Source organism: Momordica charantia (assembly GCF_013281855.1).
Source record: "Momordica charantia cultivar OHB3-1 chromosome 11 unlocalized genomic scaffold, Mcharantia_2.0 BLBB01000011.1, whole genome shotgun sequence".
Taxonomy (NCBI): domain Eukaryota; kingdom Viridiplantae; phylum Streptophyta; class Magnoliopsida; order Cucurbitales; family Cucurbitaceae; genus Momordica; species Momordica charantia.
Genome location: NW_028275159.1, coordinates 250,855 through 269,188, shown reverse-complemented (window position 1 = coordinate 269,188; position 18,334 = coordinate 250,855). Strand labels below are relative to the sequence as shown.

General features: G+C 37.6%; 5 protein-coding genes across 6 annotated transcripts; 3 read left to right on the top strand and 2 right to left on the bottom strand.

Moving 5' to 3' along the window:
- The first annotated feature begins 630 nt into the window (after window positions 1-630).
- XCP2 (xylem cysteine peptidase 2) lies at window positions 631-2,283 on the top strand. Its single transcript, XM_022280064.2, has 4 exons — window positions 631-1,166; window positions 1,281-1,516; window positions 1,626-1,766; window positions 1,852-2,283. Exons 1-4 carry the CDS (start codon window positions 713-715, stop codon window positions 2,065-2,067), a joined length of 1,047 nt encoding a protein of 348 aa, XP_022135756.1. The 5' UTR covers window positions 631-712; the 3' UTR covers window positions 2,068-2,283.
- A 2,319-nt stretch (window positions 2,284-4,602) lies between these two features.
- Window positions 4,603-7,301, bottom strand: PHT1;8 (phosphate transporter 1;8). The gene is made up of 2 exons (XM_088119554.1): window positions 6,440-7,301; window positions 4,603-5,597 (listed from the first exon to the last, which is right to left on the bottom strand). Exons 1-2 carry the CDS (start codon window positions 7,117-7,119, stop codon window positions 4,715-4,717), a joined length of 1,563 nt encoding a protein of 520 aa, XP_087975680.1. The 5' UTR covers window positions 7,120-7,301; the 3' UTR covers window positions 4,603-4,714.
- Window positions 7,302-7,541: 240 nt separating this feature from the next.
- LOC111010410 (uncharacterized) lies at window positions 7,542-9,106 on the top strand. The gene is made up of 4 exons (XM_022283824.2): window positions 7,542-7,740; window positions 7,905-8,422; window positions 8,544-8,616; window positions 8,710-9,106. Exons 2-4 carry the CDS (start codon window positions 8,177-8,179, stop codon window positions 8,913-8,915), a joined length of 525 nt encoding a protein of 174 aa, XP_022139516.1. The 5' UTR covers window positions 7,542-7,740; window positions 7,905-8,176; the 3' UTR covers window positions 8,916-9,106.
- A 1,029-nt stretch (window positions 9,107-10,135) lies between these two features.
- LOC111006316 (NAD(P)-binding Rossmann-fold superfamily protein) lies at window positions 10,136-12,818 on the top strand. Its single transcript, XM_022278182.2, has 5 exons — window positions 10,136-10,536; window positions 10,840-11,182; window positions 11,453-11,724; window positions 11,820-12,016; window positions 12,167-12,818. The coding sequence occupies exons 1-5, from the start codon at window positions 10,347-10,349 to the stop codon at window positions 12,599-12,601; spliced, it is 1,437 nt and encodes a 478-aa protein (XP_022133874.1). The 5' UTR covers window positions 10,136-10,346; the 3' UTR covers window positions 12,602-12,818.
- Window positions 12,694-16,553, bottom strand: LOC111006325 (AT hook motif DNA-binding family protein). 2 transcript variants are annotated; one of them, XM_088119556.1, is made up of 7 exons: window positions 16,397-16,541; window positions 16,106-16,223; window positions 15,258-15,777; window positions 14,530-14,582; window positions 14,069-14,200; window positions 13,366-13,527; window positions 12,694-13,215 (listed from the first exon to the last, which is right to left on the bottom strand). In XM_088119556.1, the coding sequence occupies exons 3-7, from the start codon at window positions 15,727-15,729 to the stop codon at window positions 12,964-12,966; spliced, it is 1,071 nt and encodes a 356-aa protein (XP_087975682.1). In that variant the 5' UTR covers window positions 15,730-15,777; window positions 16,106-16,223; window positions 16,397-16,541; the 3' UTR covers window positions 12,694-12,963. The 2 variants fall into 2 exon arrangements, with proteins under 2 accessions (XP_087975682.1, XP_087975681.1); XM_088119555.1 differs by lacking the exon at window positions 16,106-16,223 and having other exon boundaries at window positions 16,397-16,553.
- Between the last annotated feature and the right edge of the window lie 1,781 nt (window positions 16,554-18,334).

The following is an 18,334-nucleotide window of genomic DNA, read 5'->3' as shown; positions in this document are numbered from 1 at the left end:
AATCTCTTACAGTAATAAATAAAAATAAAAAGGATACAAATATTTCCAACCCCACTAAATCTTAAATTAAAAACTTTATCCTTCATTTTCTATCAATTTATTTATCTTATATACATATAAATCCAGTATACCGATACGTACAAATACACATCTGAAATCTAAAATGATAAATAATTTTATATTTTAATTATTTTAAGATTTCCTAAAAAAAAAAGAATACAAAAATATCAACCCTATTAAAAATCAAAATTAATCATTGCATATGTAGTAATAAATTGAGGATGGGGAAGATTGTACTTCTGACTTCTAAGACAACACAACTTGACTAACTCCAACTTATATATATTATACTTAATAAATAAGTGGATGTACTTAATAACTCAATAAAGAAAAAGTAAAAAGCTCTTCCTTTGCTGTGGAGCTAAGTCTGTTGGTCATTTAGTAAACTACATGAATGAGAATGACAGAATGCGTAGATTCAAAGTCAGTTAATACACACAAACCACTCTTGAAGACTGGGTATCAATATTTATGTATATATCATATGAACTTAGCTTGTAAGCAACACTTGATATGCTGCACACAAACACATTCATTCATACCTTGTAATATAAATGATTCCCTACATCTCTTCGTTTCTATTAAACCCGTTCCTTGTCTCATTCTCCAATAAACCAATATTTGCAAATTCCAAGACTTGAGAGACCTAGCAATGGCTCTGCCTAAGTTACTGCTTCTAGCACTGTGCATTTCCCTGTTTGTCGTATCAAGTTGTGGGATGGACTTTTCTATTGTGGGTTACTCGCCAGAAGACTTAACTTCCATGGATAAACTTATTGAGCGATTTGAAGAATGGATATCAAAGCACGGCAAGATTTATGAGACTATTGAAGAGAAGTGGCATAGGTTTGAGGTGTTTAAGGACAACTTGAAGCACGTTGACGAAACAAACAAGAAAGTGAGTAGTTATTGGCTTGGACTTAATGAGTTTGCTGATTTGACCCACCAAGAGTTCCAAAATATGTATCTTGGTCTGAAAGTCGATTCGTCTCGAACAAGGCAATCCCCAGAAGAGTTCACCTACAAGGATGTCGTAGATTTGCCCAAGTCGGTGGATTGGAGAAAGAAAGGAGCTGTCGCTCACGTCAAGAACCAAGGTTCATGTGGTAAGTTATATACATCAACTTCCATTTTGTAGTCATATATCTATCTCTATCTGATAAAGAAGAAACGAACATTCTGATTCAGCGGTAATTTGAATGGGCTTTGAAATTGCACAGGTAGTTGCTGGGCCTTTTCGACAGTTGCTGCTGTAGAGGGGATAAATATGATTGTTAGTGGAAATTTGACTTCGTTATCAGAGCAGGAACTAATTGATTGCGATAGACCTTACAACAATGGGTGCCATGGGGGCCTAATGGACTACGCATTTTCTTTTATTGTGTCTAATGGTGGACTTCACAAGGAAGAAGACTATCCTTATCTCATGGAGGAAAGCACTTGTGAGAACAAAAAGGTAAAACTACTAACCGAACCCCATGAGCCCATTTCTTGGGACACTACATTGGACCATACAGAAAACCATATCGAGATGACTCTGAAAATTGAATATTTCTTTTCTACAGGAAGAACTGGAGGTAGTGACAATCTCTGGCTATAAAGACGTACCAGAGAACAATGAGGCCAGCCTCATAAAGGCATTGGCACACCAACCGGTCAGCGTGGCCATTGAAGCTTCAGGAAGAGATTTCCAATTCTACAGTGGAGTGAGCAAAATTTGGAACTTGTGGATAGTATTGGTACTACTACTATTTGGCCCTAATGCAGCTATTAACATTATAACTTGTGCAGGGCGTTTTTGATGGACACTGTGGAACAGAGCTTGATCATGGAGTCACAGCCGTTGGATATGGGTCAACAAAGGGAGTGGACTACATCATTGTGAAGAACTCCTGGGGACCCAAATGGGGAGAGAAAGGATATATAAGAATGAAGAGGAACACTGGAAAGCCTGCAGGGCTCTGTGGAATCAACAAAATGGCTTCCTATCCTACTAAAAATAAGTGAAGAAATTAACAATGTCTTGTTCCCCACTTTATATTCCAAAGATATGGCTTTGACTTTGTTTTTCCCTTTTCTGTTTTCCTTTTTCTCTTCTCTCCCACGGACATACAATTCTGAAGAATATGTATTGACAATGGTATTGTGAGAGAAAAACAAGGAATTATGAAACCTGTTCTGATACTTTGTTCTAAATGACATGATGAGTGTGCAATTAGATCATATGTGATTGATTGAATGTAAGGCTACCCAGCAGGGAAAGAATCTAATCAGCTTTGTAATTGTGATGAAGGGAAATATGGTTTGCTTTAGCTAGTTAGTTAATAACTTAATATCATCGATAGTGTCTTGCAGTCTTTTGTTCATTAATTTGGTTGATATAAGTCAAATCCTCCACCGTTTTTAATTACTCTTCAATGAGACCTCTAAGTTCTTCTAAGTCATACATATCAAAGAAAATGAAGAGGTTGTGAAATTTGGAGTTAGAATTAGTCAAGATACACGCAAGAACATCGTTGCAAAATTTCAGGCATAATTGAATTGGTCGTCATACCTGGAACTGCTGCCAGATGAGTATCGCCACGGAGCTTCTTCCAGAACCTTGCATCCGGCGGTTAGGCTCCACTCCTCTTCTTGTTTACGGTTTCCGCCATGACGGTGGCCGGCGATGAGTGGCCCTTCAGTATTCCCCATTCAGATTGCCATAACGCGGAACGGAAACAAGCCGATACTCGCAACACACAGCTGCGCATTCCGCAGATGCATAATCCGAAGAATTCTATCATCGTCACCGCGAGGCTGCCCATCCTGATGCTAATTAGTTTATCTGTTTCAAATTTCAACGACGAAATCTTTGAAACGGAAGAAAGTGAAATTTGGCGGCATGAAGAAGTTTAAGCGCCATTTCGAGACCTATTTATATTACAAAAGTTGGATAGTTCTCAAATTCTTCATCTTCACTGTCCTTTAAAAACTAATTAAAAATTTATGGATCCAATCAATAGATAGAGAAAAAAAAAATAAGAGTGGTACATTAATTATAATATATAGTGTGATCTACGGAAAATGAATGAGAATGAGATTGATGAGATTGTAGGAGTGTAATGGGATTACAAAGTTTGAGTTAGTCCCACCATTTGATTACATTTCTACAAGTTGATAAACACCATAAAAAATAATCAAAACTCTCATTAGATTACGATTGCGACAAGTAAACAGGGTCTAAGGTTCTTTTTTCATACTGTGAAGAGAATAATACAATATTTTTGAGTTCCGAAAATACAAAATTTCAAAAGTTAAATATTAATTTTTGTATCATATTTTTTTCTTTTTATACTTTCAAATTTTATTCATTTTAATAATTGTACTTAACAATTTTGATCTCTCGATCTAAATTTTAACATAACTTCATTCACCAAATTTATTGAAATACACCATAAATTTATACTAAAGAATTTTCATCGTGCATAAATCATGTGTTAAAATTTTATAAATAAAAACTAAAATGGTCGCTGGGATCAAATAGATATTTTAAAAATATAATAACTAAAATAATCTATCGTTTAAAAGTATAGTGAGCAAAATGATATTTAAATCAACTATAAAAAGTAGGTATTTGGGAGATTATCTCATTTGTCCTTCTTGCGAATATATAAATTTTTCAAAGCAGTGGTCCATGGTCCATCTTTTTTACAACCATATTACATCGAGATTGTAACAATACAACTTTCTTTTAAGAAAAAACAATTTTACATCGAAAAAGGGGGGAAAACAACTTATAGCGAAGTTGGTTTTAAAAACCAATTTACTAAAAGTAAAATTAATAGGTTTAAACAAATGTCAAATAGCGAATTAAAGTATTTGTAATTAGGGATGAATCTCTTCAATCTGTAGCTCGAATGGCATTCTTTAACCAATACTAATTATGCTTTGTGTTTCAAAACAAAACAAAACAAAATAGCCAATTAAAAATTTTTACAAAAAGAGTCAATTATGCCTTAAATTTTATTCCATTGCTTGTCAGCCAAAAATCGTCTAAAATAATTTAAATATTAAAAATGGAGATTAAAAAAATCTCCTTTTAACAAACTTTACATTAATTTTCCAAATTTTCTCTTATTATTTTAAAAGAAAAAGGACCCTTATTCCAACTCTTATTAACGTATACAATAGTTTTTTTTTTTTTTTGACAAATAATAACATATATAATAGTTAATCAGTCAAATCCTTTCACTATCAAGCATGTCACATTGGTAATTCACATATTAAGTAGGTAACTATTTTTTGTATGTTTCCTAACCCCCGTAAATTCAGTTTAGTATAATTTATTTATTTACCGACGAGAACAAAAACAAAAATTCCATTATAATTTTGAGAAACGCACCCATATCTCATACCTTATAATTGTAATAAAAGCGTAAATATTCTTTAAATACAAAAACACGCTTGTAGCCGTATATACACATCCATTGGTTTTACATCTTTAAATTGCAGAACAAAAACGATGAATAAATAGTAAATAATCGTAGTTGATGTTTAAGATGCAAGCAATTAATCACCCTACTATATATTATATTATATTTATATTAAAAATTATAATTAATTGGTGTACACTACGACTACGAGACGACGTGTCGTGATGGGTTGAAGGAAATTAGGGAAGGGTGGTGCGTGCCAAACACAAAGAGGGACACCTGACGACGTAACGTCCGGCGTATTCATCTTCGTTCTCGTTGTCTTCCAACGACCTTCCGGTGGTTTCTCTGGTGAAGAAATATGTGAGCAGCAGTCCCGCGAGGCTGACCCCGCCCAGCATCATCAGCGACGCCCTCATCCCAATTCCTCTGGGGTACCCGTTCGCCTTCTGGTCGTGCGAAGCCCACAGGAACCCCACCGCCCCGATTATGGCCCCCATCTTCCCCGCCGCGCCGGAGATTCCGTGGCAGGTGGACCTGAATCTGGCCGGGAACAGCTCGGCCGGGAGAATGAAGGTGGTGGTGTTGGGGCCGAAGTTGGAGAAGAAGAAGGTGAGGCAGTAGAGGACCATGAACCCAATGTTGGGGGCGGCGGCCCAGTATCTGTTGTAGGGGATGGCGATGCTCAGATACCCAGCGGCCATCAACAAGAACCCCATGCTCTGGATCTTCACTCTGCCCATCCGGTCGATGAAGTAGACGGCGACCCAGTAGCCCGGGATTGTGGAGCACACGGCCACGATGGCCTGGAGCTTGGCGTCGTTGAAGGCGTCGCGGAAAACGTTGACGTTTTGTGGTGGGGGAAGGTAGCGGTCGTATATCTGGGACTGGAACAGGTTGCTGCTGTAGAATACGATGTCCACCAGAAACCAAGCGGCGGCGCAGGAGAAGAGGTCGCGGCCGTGGCGGCGGAGGAATTCCTTCGAAAAGAAGGAGAAGTTTGGGGGACAGGGGGACAGGGGACTGCCCTCTGTCTCTAAGATATCGCCCAACGGCACATCCAGCACTTTCTCCATGTCCTTCGCCGCTTGAGCCACATTCCGCTCCACCAGAGCCGTGTATCTGACAACGCAATCATCTACTTCAATTTCACGTGAACACATATTCTTTCTTTTTTCGGAATACATTTAATTTTGTATATTAATATGAAATATCATATACTTAATACCAACCATACTTGACACTTGTTTCCTGGACCAAACACACCTCCCCATACCCCATACCCAATCCTAAGATGAGTTTTTTATTTTCAATTTAATCCATCGCATTTTAATTTTAATACCCTTCTCATTTCATCAAGGAAAAAATCTCTCCCCTTTCTCCTTCCAGTCTAAAATTAAATGAGAGTGTTCTCCATATTTTATAATTTTGTAAGTATTTTTAAAATCAGAGAAGTATTGTGTTTAATATTTATAGAGTCGGCAAATATTTGAATGAATAATTAAACTTAAAACAATTTCTCAAAAAAAAAAAAAAAAAAAAAACCTAAACCATCCAAGGTTAACTGTATAATTTTTTACAAAATTATTAAAATTTTGAATTTCAAATTTTTTAATGGAAGGGTACCCGCCAGTTGAGCTATGTTTCTTAAAACTAAGACATATGTTTAGTTCTAAAAATTAATAGCTAAAATAAAACATGTGTTTAGCTTTAAAAGTTAATTATTTTCTTAAAAAATATAATATTTGGTGCTAGTGATTCGAATTTCCAAAGACACAGTTGGTATGAAGAAAAGGATGTTTGGATTTCTAAATTACGATGATGAAATCAATAGCAATAGCCAATGGGCAGTACTGTTGGAGAATTTATTTTTAAAGAGAAAAGTCAACTGCTCAATTTTGTTGGGTCCCAGTCGGAGTCCGGTAATTCCGAAAGGAAAATGGGGAGAAGAAAGAAGAAGGAACCTGGCAGTTTCGGGCATCATCATCCGCCAGTAATAAGTCAGGGCGGCCGGCACGGCGCCCAGCATGAGTATCAACCTCCACGCAATATCCGCCCCCTTGGGCGTCTGATCCTTCGACGCCCGATCGAATATCGAACACACGATCATCGTCACCGTGGAGCTGGCCAGAATCCCAAACCCCTGCATCGAGAACACGGCCGCTATGAACGAGCCACGTGTCTTCTTGTTCGCGAACTCGGACATTATGGTCGCCGACAGTGGGTAGTCTCCGCCAATTCCGAGTCCCAGAAGGAATCTGAAGAATCCGAGGCTGAGGAGGACGCAGGGGCGCGTGGTGCAGATTGAGAACCCGCACCCGACGGAACTGAGCACCATGAGCGCCAATGCGAGGCCGTAGACGCGCCGCCGCCCGACTCGGTCGCCGAGTATGCCGAAGACGAGTTGGCCGGTGGCGGTGCCGAGAAGGGCGACGGCCAACATGGTGGATTTGAGGGCGGGGGGAGCGTCGTAATTAGGTTGGTCGTGGTAGTAGACGCGGCCGATTAGCGTCATAATTGGAGTGATGCTGAAGAGATCGTAGGCGTCGGTGAAAAGCCCCATCCCGGCGATGACTATGGCCTTGAAATGGTACAATTGGGTTTTGGCAGTGTCCAGAGCGGAAAGCACTTTGAGGCCTCTCATGATTCTGATCTTGAGAAGCGCTTCTGGAATTGGGAGCAAGTGGATCAGATTCCGAAATCTGAAGAAGAAGAATAGATAGAGAGGAGGCGTGGACCATTGACCAAAGACGGAGTTTTTAAGTCCACATAAGATACCTTTGAAGATGCGGATCGGGGGGGCATTCCAATTTCCTATTTCCTCCCCTGCCCCGTCATGGGAAGTGGGAATTACTGGATTGTTATTTTGGACTAAAGCTGTATTAAATTGCCAATATAAGATAAGAAGATGGATTGATTTGACTTTTCAATCTCCTGTGTTTTGTTTTGTTTGGATGCGTTGCCTTGGTCATTTCATTTCAGTTGTTGTGTTGGCCTTAGATCTTCGGCCTCAACTTCTTCTTTCATTTCTATTTCTATTTCTATTTCTATTTCTATTTTCATTTCCAATTCCACGTTTGTTTAGGAAAATTATAATAGATATGACGGGGGAGAGAGGGACTGGTAATCCGATGAAGAATACTCGAATTTCGATAAGATTTGTATTGTCTGAAAATTCGAGATTCATAAAGTGGAAGTGGGGTGGAGGCCAAGGGACACGCTGGCTCGCTCTACTCGTCCATCGCATCTGCTGCTCCGAATCGCTGTCGGTTCAATGGCTCTCTTCTCTCTCTCTTCCATTTCTTTTTGTTTAAGCAAATTAAATGCAACTCCGAATTGTCCCTTCTACTGCGCTTATTCAATCTGTGTTCCCTAATAAGAGTTCGAATTGGTAATTTGAACATGGTTACTGAATACAGTTTTTAACAGGTTCACCAATAAAGAATTTGTTGATGACTGGAGTGGAGGTTAAAAATACCAAACTTGCAATCTGGGATGGTTTTATTTACACCTTTATCTTTACAAAGATGGGATTTTGGACACGCCGAGGCCGAATGGAGGGCTAGGATGTGAGAGCCTCGAATGATGCTTTTCTCTGCAGGGGGTCTCAGATTTTGAAAGGTAAAGGAAGAAAAAGAAAAAAGCCAAGTTGGACTCGTCAAAGCCAATCATTTTGAAAGGGCTTGAAATCCAGAACTGGAATGGAAACACATTGCTTTGGGGAGAGGGGATTCTTGAATCTCGTAATCTGTTTCTGTCTGCCTGTCTGTCTTTGGAAAAAGCAGAGATTTAGATTGGATCGGCCTGGTTCTTCTGGAAAACCGATCATGGCCCCACTTTTCCTCTGCATATATAACCGAGCAGAGCTGATCATCTTCTGCTGGGCCTTCCATTTCTTTTATCTTCCTTCGTTTCTTCTGCTGGAATTCCAATTTCCAGTCATGGAGGTACCCAACTCCAATTCCAAATCCTTATAAATTTTTTTATTATTACCTTCTTCAATCTCTCTCTCTATTCGATGTTCCCCACTAACGTAATTGTTGTGTTTGATTGTAATTGTATGATCAGACAGTTGAATTCAAAGTAGACATGGTCGGAATCCACGAGAAAAGGCTTAGAAAATGCCTGTCCAAGTTGAGAGGTACAGTACAAAAAATTACTAAAACAAAATTTGAATTTGTGTGTTGTAATTGTGAAATTGAGGGAGTGTTTGTGGTTGTGGTTTGAATTGCAGGGGTGGAGAAGGTGGAGGTGGACGGGAACAGCCAGAAGGTGGCGGTGACCAGCTACGTTCACCGGAACAAGATACTGAAAGCGATTAGGAGGGGCGGCCTGAAGGCGGATTTCTGGTCGGCGCAGAACGAGCTCCTTAATGCCTACGCCACCGCCACCGCCACCGCCACTTACGGCGGCTTCTTCAGATTCAACGCCTTCTTTTAGAATCCTTCGCGCCGGAGACGTCTTTTTCTTTATTTTGCCTTTTTTTGGGGAGGGTGTGTATGGTATAGCTATAGTGAGGCTCTCTGTTTGCATCTTCGTAATTATTTTATTTGTTCTTTAATAGCAATGCCCACGGAAATAGGGTGTAGGACCATATTATATAAAATGAAATCGAACAAATTATTGTCCAACTCCAAACTTCTACTTTCTTAACCTGGCTTACTCTTGTTTAACTAAAAATATAGACCTACTCAATTTGTTATGTTTCCCTGCATCTAACCTTACTCTATATTACCCCACATTATACTGTGGAGAATAGATTTAACTATGACCAACGATCTACACGTCTCTTCCAAAAATAGGAATCTCTCCTAATTAATTTTAATTTTTTTAATTTAAATATGATTAAGAAATAAGCATGTACTACCAGACTATGCATGGCTGTTAAGATGTTGCATGAATTTTTTAAATAAGGTAGACGAGTATTAGTAAAATATTCCTAAATGTCATTATTCAATTTTTTTAGTATAACATGTGGGACATGTGATGGTGGGGATCGAATTCACAATCTCTTAATTTCATATATATGTCAATTACTGTTGAATTATATATTCACGTGTTTATAGTCTGACCCCAACACATTGATTCAGACAAACTTACAAATATAACCCTTTTTTAGCCACAACATTATACGGTTTATTTCAATTTTACTATCACAATAAAATCTACTGTGATTTATTTTAAAATAAAATAATATTTTTGTGTTCTGTTGTAACTCATATAAATCAAAAAATGAAAATAATTTTAAGATAAAAATGTTATGTACTAGAATTTAGACTAGTTTTCTTAATTTTTTTTTGACAATTTTGTAAATATTTATTAAAAGTGGGTTACGGATATTAAATTCCTAATATTTCATATCGTGAAATGCAAATAAAATTACTAATATTTTATTTTCACTAAAACTATTTTAGATATAAATACGTTAATTAAGGTATCTTGTTATTTTTTTAGAAATTTGAAGTTCAATCCTCAGGCTCTATCCTCGTCAAGGGAGGGCGCCTACTGATTGCCTTTCAAAATCATGAGAGTTTGTGTAGGGAGATATTTTAGTAATTTGGGCAATTGGTCAAATAATTACTAAATGGATATTTTTTTCTGACAAAAACAAAAAACCAATTATTAAACCAGCAACCTTTTTTTAGTTTTTTAAAGAAAATATTAGCCGAGAACAAAATCGGATTAATTTAAAAACCTAGCTACTGTGTAGACTGCAAGTTCAACGAAATCGTTCGACTGGATCTATCTCTATTCTCTACTCAATTTGCCCGTCAACTTCTTTCAATTTTCTGCAACACTTTGCTTTCTCTCTGAGTTTTGATCACGGACGTCGATACTGTCTGTAATTGCTCCAAATTCCGGTCACACAGGATGCATTTGAGCGCCAATGAAGGCATAGAAGGCAACACCTTCGCCGTCACCGGCGCATTGGGCTTCGTCGGCTCCGCCCTCTGTTTAGAGCTCGTCCGGAGAGGCGCTCTCCAGGTCCGAGCCTTCGACCTCCGACCAGCCTCTCCTTGGTCAGACAGCCTCAAGATCCACGGAGTCAACATCATCCAAGGTTCATCCCTCTCTGCAATTAGGGCCCACTTTTACTGTTTAATTTTGCGATTAACCTGGGAGCTGTGATTATAATCTCGCCGCCGTAATGCATGCACTTTGATCATCCTGGCGTGATTTGTTTCGTTTGTACTTTCTTTTTTCTTTTCTGCTTTCAATTCATTTCTCTGAGAATGGCCACGGCGTGAATTCCGATGATTTTCGTATTCAGTAATGCGCATTTATTCTATCTCTCTATGATTAAGTAATTAAGACTGAGTTCAACATTAGGTTTCTTTCGAAGTTAACTCTTGCAGTCGTGTAGGGAATGTTACCTCCAAAAAGGATGTGGAAAGAGCTCTTCGTGGTGTTGATTGTGTTTTCCACCTGGCAGCATACGGGTTGTCAGGGAAAGAAATGCTTCAAGTTGGTCGGATTGATGAGGTTAATATCAACGGAACATGCCATGTCTTGGATGCTTGCCTGCAATTTGGCATCAGACGGCTTATATATCTGAGCACATATAATGTAGTGTTTGGAGGTCAAGAGATTGTTAATGGGAATGAGGGGTTACCTTATTTTCCAATTGATAATCATGTTGATGCATATGGTCGAAGTAAATCTATTGCAGAACAGTTAGTTCTGAAGACCAACGGGCGCCCCTTGAAGTAAGTGAACTGTAGACATATAGTTATCTCTGTACTACAATGGTTTTGATTTTTCTGGTTTGATTAATTGTTTTGGATTGCTCTTAGTGATATCATTAGGATATCTGCCGATGTGACTCATTTTGTTTAAGGAAAACTGAAAAACTGATCAAAAAGAACTTATGGGTATCCATCCAAGTTGCTGTTGCTTTTTACAATGCTTGTGGCATTACTTTATTTCTCAAGAGCGTACCATGACATTAGCAGTTAGCTTATGCCTTGCACTTGTAGGAACGGGAATGGGAAATGTCTTCACACCTGTGCAATACGTTCTTGTGCCATCTACGGACCAGGGGAAGAGAGGCATTTTCCTAGGTTGGTCTTATTGGCAAAGTTAGGCTTGCTACCTTTTAGAGTTGGGAAACCAAGTGTTAAAACTGACTGGATCTATGTGGATAATCTCGTGCTTGCTTTGATATTGGCAAGCATGGGGCTTTTGGATGACATTCCTGGTAAAAGAAGAGGCCCAATAGCTGCTGGCCAGCCATATTATGTATCAGATGGTAACTCTACATCCATAGACTTTAATATCGTGCTGTGTTCTTCTTTTCATTATTGGACAATGAGGTATTACTGAAAAACTCTAAATTTTCATCAGGTTGTCCAGTCAATTCTTTCGAATTCTGTAAACCTCTGCTCAATAGCCTAGGTTATGACTTGCCAAAGTTTTCCCTGGCTGTTCCTCAAGCTCTTGTCTTGGGAAAATTTTTTGCTGCATTCTACACGATGTTATATCCATGGCTAAATAGTTGGTGGCTTCCACATCCCTTGATGCTTCCCACTGAAATTTACAAGGTTTGTTTATTGTTCTTCTGATGGCTATATCTGTAAAGATGTAGGTGGTATTGCTGAACGTTTGGACATCTAATTAGAACCAAATAACCCGCTTCTTAATAAATTCTTCCCTGAATCCTAGTTACAAGTTGTTCAAACATTTTGATACAGGTTGGCGTCAATAATTATTTCTCGTATCTTAAAGCCAAGGAGGAGCTGGGCTATGTTCCAATGGTAAGCCCGAAGGAGGGCATGGCTGCGACCATCTCATATTGGCAGCAGAGGCAAAGGAAGAGTATTGATGGGCCAACAATACATGTCTGGCTGTTCTGTATTGTCGGAATGAGCATCCTGTTTTGTGCTGCTTTCCTTCCAGACGTTGGACCTGTTCCATTGTTCAGAGCCATCAGCCTTTTCTTCTTTAGGTCAATTCGAGCGGTGCAGATGGTGTTTCTTATAGCCTCTCTGCTGCATGTTGGTGAGGGTATATATGCATGGTTCTTGGCAAGAAAGGTGGATCCTGCTAACTCAAGGGGATGGTTTTTGCAGACCTTTCTTCTAGGTTTCTTTTCCTTGCGCTTTTTGTTGAAAAGAGCTAGGAGTTAAATGCTTCCACCTATGTTAGTGGCAAGCGAGAGACAGGTGAAGAAAATTTAGAGAATTTGAGAATAGAAAAAAACCTCGTAGCAATACCATCCTTGAGAAATGATCTCTTAATTTTATAGCATTATAATACTACCGCTGTAATAGAAATAAACTCATCATTTGTAATGCTACTACTATCATTATAATGCTAAAACAAAACAACACAACTATTTCACAACCTCTTCTAAATCCTAATCGACGCTACCAGGGTTGTCTTTATCCTCTTAAGGCTTAGCTTAAATTACAGGTGCATCTAAAACAAATGATTCCAGCTGGGGCCGCCTATATTAGCAAATCAAGTGAGTTAAGGAGCAATTTCAGTTTCACTTCCAAGGTATGGCGGTCATGCCTTGTGGGTTACTGTTGTTGCAGCCTCCAGCACTCTGATTAAACGGACTTCCAGGCCCTCCTGAGGATTCACTGAGAGTCCCACGTGATGGCGGGCTGCTGGCCCCCGTCATTCCAGCACGGATTGGAGCAAGTTTATGAGGTCCAGAAGCAGGCGGCTGTTCAATTTGGTTTGCTTGTTGCAATTCCTTGCGCCACCCATCTGCGACGAAACTCCCCACCACCACCTACGAATCCGATAACCGATTCACAATCAATAACATCACGACCAAGTGGGCAGTGCAAATAAAAACATCTTGATTATAATGATACTAATAATAATAATATAGAGGGTTGTGATAGAAGTAAGAACACAGTCATGACGCAAACTAATGTACCTGAACAGGAGACGCTGCCGTTAGAAGACCAGCCACCCCACCACCTAATACTCTACCGTCTGGTCCAGACAATGAAACACTTAGACCCCCAGTTCGGCTCCGCTGACCGCCATTTTCAGACAGGAGATATGACCCAGATAGTGACAAGATCTCGAATCGCCCCTGCATAACATATAAATTCTATCTAAATACCTAATCGCCACTGAATGCATGACTGTGTCTATAAATTCTATCTAAATATTCAAAGTTATTGTTGCGCTTCGAATGAGCACACTGAAACTTTTTACTCAAAATGAAATTGAGTTTAGTGAATTACTGGGAGACACTAAAATATGAGAAGAGCAATTAACCTTATGGAAACTAGTTTCCTTTCCTTCTCAAATCCATTGGATGTAATCTTCTTAAGTTCTTTTATTTTACCATAGTTTGTTTGTTTGATAACAATTTTTTTTTTTTTTTTTTTTGAGAGAATTGATAACAGTGACATTTTCAGCATAACCATTAGTTCCACAAAAGAGAAGAACAAGATCTGTTTAACAATCAAAGATCTTCAAACGGCCATTAAGATGGGGGACTAAGGAGTTCATTAATGACTAAAAAGTTTCATCCTCGCAGGCATATATTGAACATTCAAAAGCGAAGTCATAATAAAGAAAATCTTCAGTTCAAAATCAACACGAATAAAAGAACCAGATTAACAAACCTCGTAAGTCACAGTTCCACCAGACATGGCTGGTTGACGTAGAGTCACATTGGATATTGCTCCATTTGCCGTAAGGATACAAACAGCTCTCGGACCATTCTGCGAAAATGACATTATTTTCGAAGATACATCCTGGAAAACAACATGACACAAATTGAGATTTCAGTCCTAATGAAAATGTGAGTAAGAGTTCAAATACAACAGCACAGAGATCAAAATGTCGCAATAGTTCCTCATATTAGCATGATTGCACCTGATTATCTTTCCCCCATGATGGAATAATGGACACATGCGTGAAGTTTCCATAATAAGATGTTCACATATATTTGTCATATGCTCTCATTTAATTATTCAATTGCGTTGATAAAGAAAACAAAAGATAATGCAGCTGCAACAATCTCGAAATGCCAAATAAAGAAAACAAAAGATGAAAGAAAAAGAAAACAGATAAAAATATGAACCTCTCCAGCTTTCACGGTGATGACATGTGGGGTAAATCCAACTCCAGCTGACCCTACAATTATAGTTATAGAATAATTAAAGCTGTAATGGCAATATCAAAGTCGAAACTGGGCCTCAACAAATGAATACTCCACAAATGACATGCATGTGTAGGGAAGACTCAATTTTAAGCACGTTTGCAGAGACTAAAAGAAGAAGAGGAAGAGTAGTGAGAGATAGAGAACTCAGTTTTGAAAATTTTCCTTTTCTTGCAACCTATGACACAGAAAATGACTTTAAAAAGCTAACATATAGGATTCACGCATACATTTCTATCCTTCATCGCACTTGACAGGAAAAAATTTAAGAACAAGGAAAGGAAATAAAATGCTGAAAGTATCCATAGTTTATCAATGTCCATAAAAAAAGTCAAGAACCAGAAGTCAAATCGAACTGATCACAATCTTCCACAGAATTAGCTTACCGCCTCTTCTTTTTTGTTCCATGAACTACTGAAGTTGCATATATATATTTTTTATTAGCTTGGGGATACTTTAACCTTGGAAAATTAAATATATATATGAACAGGTGTAAAGAACTAAGCCGTTAACCCGCATGTAAGATTAAAATTAATGAGCGGGATAATCATAACATTAATAAATCTGACGACCATAACTAATGCCCAAGAAACAAAAACCAGACGCCAATTAAGTATAAAAGGATGTGTAATACTAATAAGTAGAGTTACCCAAAGCATCTAATTGCTGCTTTTTGCTAGAGCCAGGGGGTCTGCCTCTGGCTTTCTTCATAGAAGTTGGAGAGGCCGGTCCTCCCGACAGAGGAGTGGCGGTGGGCGGAGGGGAAAACCCTCCACTGGACTGAGTTGCGGCGGCGGAGGGGAGAGCAGGGGACAGTGCCATACTGCCATCAGGCCCATACTTCCTGGGCCTCCCTCTCTTCCTCTTCACAGGCTCGGTTTGCATATTAATGTTGACGAAAGCTTCACGAGCAGATCCGTCGGCGCCGGCATTGCCGGGAACTCCGACACCGGAGGACTGGTAGGGGGGTGAGGCGGCGGCGACGGGCTTGTAGACGCCGTCGGCGCCGAAGGCTAAATGCATGCCTTGCAGGATCGGCTGTTGCGACTGTACCGGACTCTTCTGGAGACCGATGGTGAAGGGTTCGCTGCTGGTCATCACTCCGGTATCAGATCCCGACATTCTTCTCCTTCGCTCGAACTAAAATTCCATACAGGGAAGTCCCCGTCCCTGACCAAACAAAAAATAAACATAAATTCATCTTCAACCTCTTCCATTCAACAGATCCTCTTCAAAAATCACAAATCGTTAGCAGCAGACTTGGATAACTTCGAAACAAACCGCCATTGACAAGATTTTACAGCCTCTACAATTTCTAAATATTATTGTTTTGGCTCCACTCGGTAATTTGGGGTTGGAAATAATTTAGGAGGGGAAAATATGAGATTTTTCAAAAAAGAAAAGAAAAGAAAGGAAAAAGAAAAGGGAATTTTGAAATAGGGATTTAAAAACCAGAAGAAACTCATTATATTATACTGAAAGTACCAAAAACACCTACCCGGCCTTAAATGTCGGAACAAAATCAGTAAAAGTCGAAGAAAAACCCTAACAGCTGCAAAACTTGCAAACAACTGCAGAAAATTTTCGTATTCGACCACAGATCTTAACAGTCGCCACTGAGGAAGAAGAAAACCCACATCATTCAGTAAGAAATTTTTTTTTTTTTTTCTAAAAATCGAAATTCACAGTAAAAGATTCTCCAAAAATACAAAAAAAGATTTAAAAAATAACGAGAAGAAGTTGGGAAAAGAAAAAAAAAAAAAAAGGAGAAAAAATCCAATAAACTTACCAATAATAATGGAAAAATAGCAGAGACGAAAAACAAAAAGGGGAGGAAATTGGAAGGGTTCGGAACGGAAAAGCAGCTCAGCTCCAAAGGGCTTTTTTCTGCAACAAATGCAGGAATTCTAAATATTTTGTCATAAATTATTATTATTTTAATTCCGGGGATTTGTTATTATTATTATTATTGTTTTGACAAGAATTCCGTGGATCTGTAAAAGGAAACCTGTGGGTAATTTTGGTATTACAAAAATAAGATGGTAAATTTTTGTCTGATATAAATATCTTTATTTATTTTTTTACTTTTTTTATTAGTATTTGTATTTTGCTCCGACGTCTTCTATAGGCTTCAGCATATCTGCAGTATGCAGTGCAGTAGAAGACGTATGAAATATATCATACTTTTTTTTTCTTGAGAAATTAAGCCACGTGTCCTCCCTTTTTCTGTGTATTTTTTATAAAAAGGAAATTCTGAAATTTACTTCCTTAACGAATTGTAATATAATTTTCCAATTTAGTTTTAGATAGATCTAGTAATAGGTGTGAAAATTGAAATCGATGAATTTAATAAGGAAATTATAATATTTTGTAATAAATTTTAGAGATATTCTTAAGGAATATTTTATACTATCTATATCGGTTGAGAATTTTTTTCTAATAATATTTTTGATTGTATTTAAAAATTGAATTTAATATGAATGTAGCATGTAGCATCGCCTTATTAAAAAAAAAATTGGCTTTAAAAACAAAAGATTCTTTTTACCAATCGTTAGTAAATAGTTTTATATATGAAATACGAGAACCTTTTTTTTAATGCAACAATTTGGGGTGTGTGATGAACATTTAGTTGAATTCAACAAAATTTGAGATTCAAAATATATTGGACTTGTTATTTATTACGAAACTTCCTGGGATGAGAGTGGGGATTCTTCTCATATTTATTTTTTATATTTTTATATTTTTTAACAATATTTATAATTAATTACTTAATTTCCAATAATAAAATTTCATTTACGTTCGTGTATATATTGGATAAGTAAATAAAATAATATTTATATATATTTGAATCAATTAAAAAAATCCTAAAGTCAATCGGTAATGTTGTTCTGATACTCAAGATTAAATGACTATTGCGGTACCAATAAGAAAGATAGTCATAGTTATTGTACCTCCAACGATCTCTATAATTGTATGATATTATCCACTTTAGGCATACATTTCACAGCTTTGTTTGTGATTTCACCCAAAAGATCATATACCAATTGAGATAATTGTCTTTATTACATACCATATTTCTCTAATCAATATGAGACTTTGTTTACATTTCTCTTACAAATCTAAGATAATTTAATCTTGAAAATTATTGACATTTTTTTTAGCGAGGAACAAATTCCCCACTCCCATTTAGGTGATGAGGAAATGTCTCCATCCCCCCTTCATTCAGTACCCATCCCATTGTAAAAATGGTCAATCCTTAGCTAATATATTTTCCTATATCTATTTTATACCTTTTTTTTTATGAGAAATTAAACTTTTACTCCCAAATTTTGGAAGGTTTATCCAATTTACCTAAATTTAATTTCATTACGTTAGGGCCTAAATTTTTAGCAAGTGTTATAGTCTTTTAACTAAGCTTTAATATTGTTACAATTTTGACTTTTTAAATAGACTTTCATTTATAAAATTATTCAAAAAACTATTTTATGTGCATTCAATAAATAAAAAAAATTGATATAAAATTGTGGATTTTAAAGAAAAACACACTGGAGTTGAATTTTTGTTTCTTTTTTGAGACAATGGGGAAAGTTGAATTTTTGTTTGAAATTGGTAAGTTTTGTTAGTTTTGTCAATGATCAATCGGGTGCATTGACCGAGCTTAACACTACGCAATGCTTGATTTTTATTGAAATTGGTAAATTTTATGAGATTTTTACTTAGATTTTTT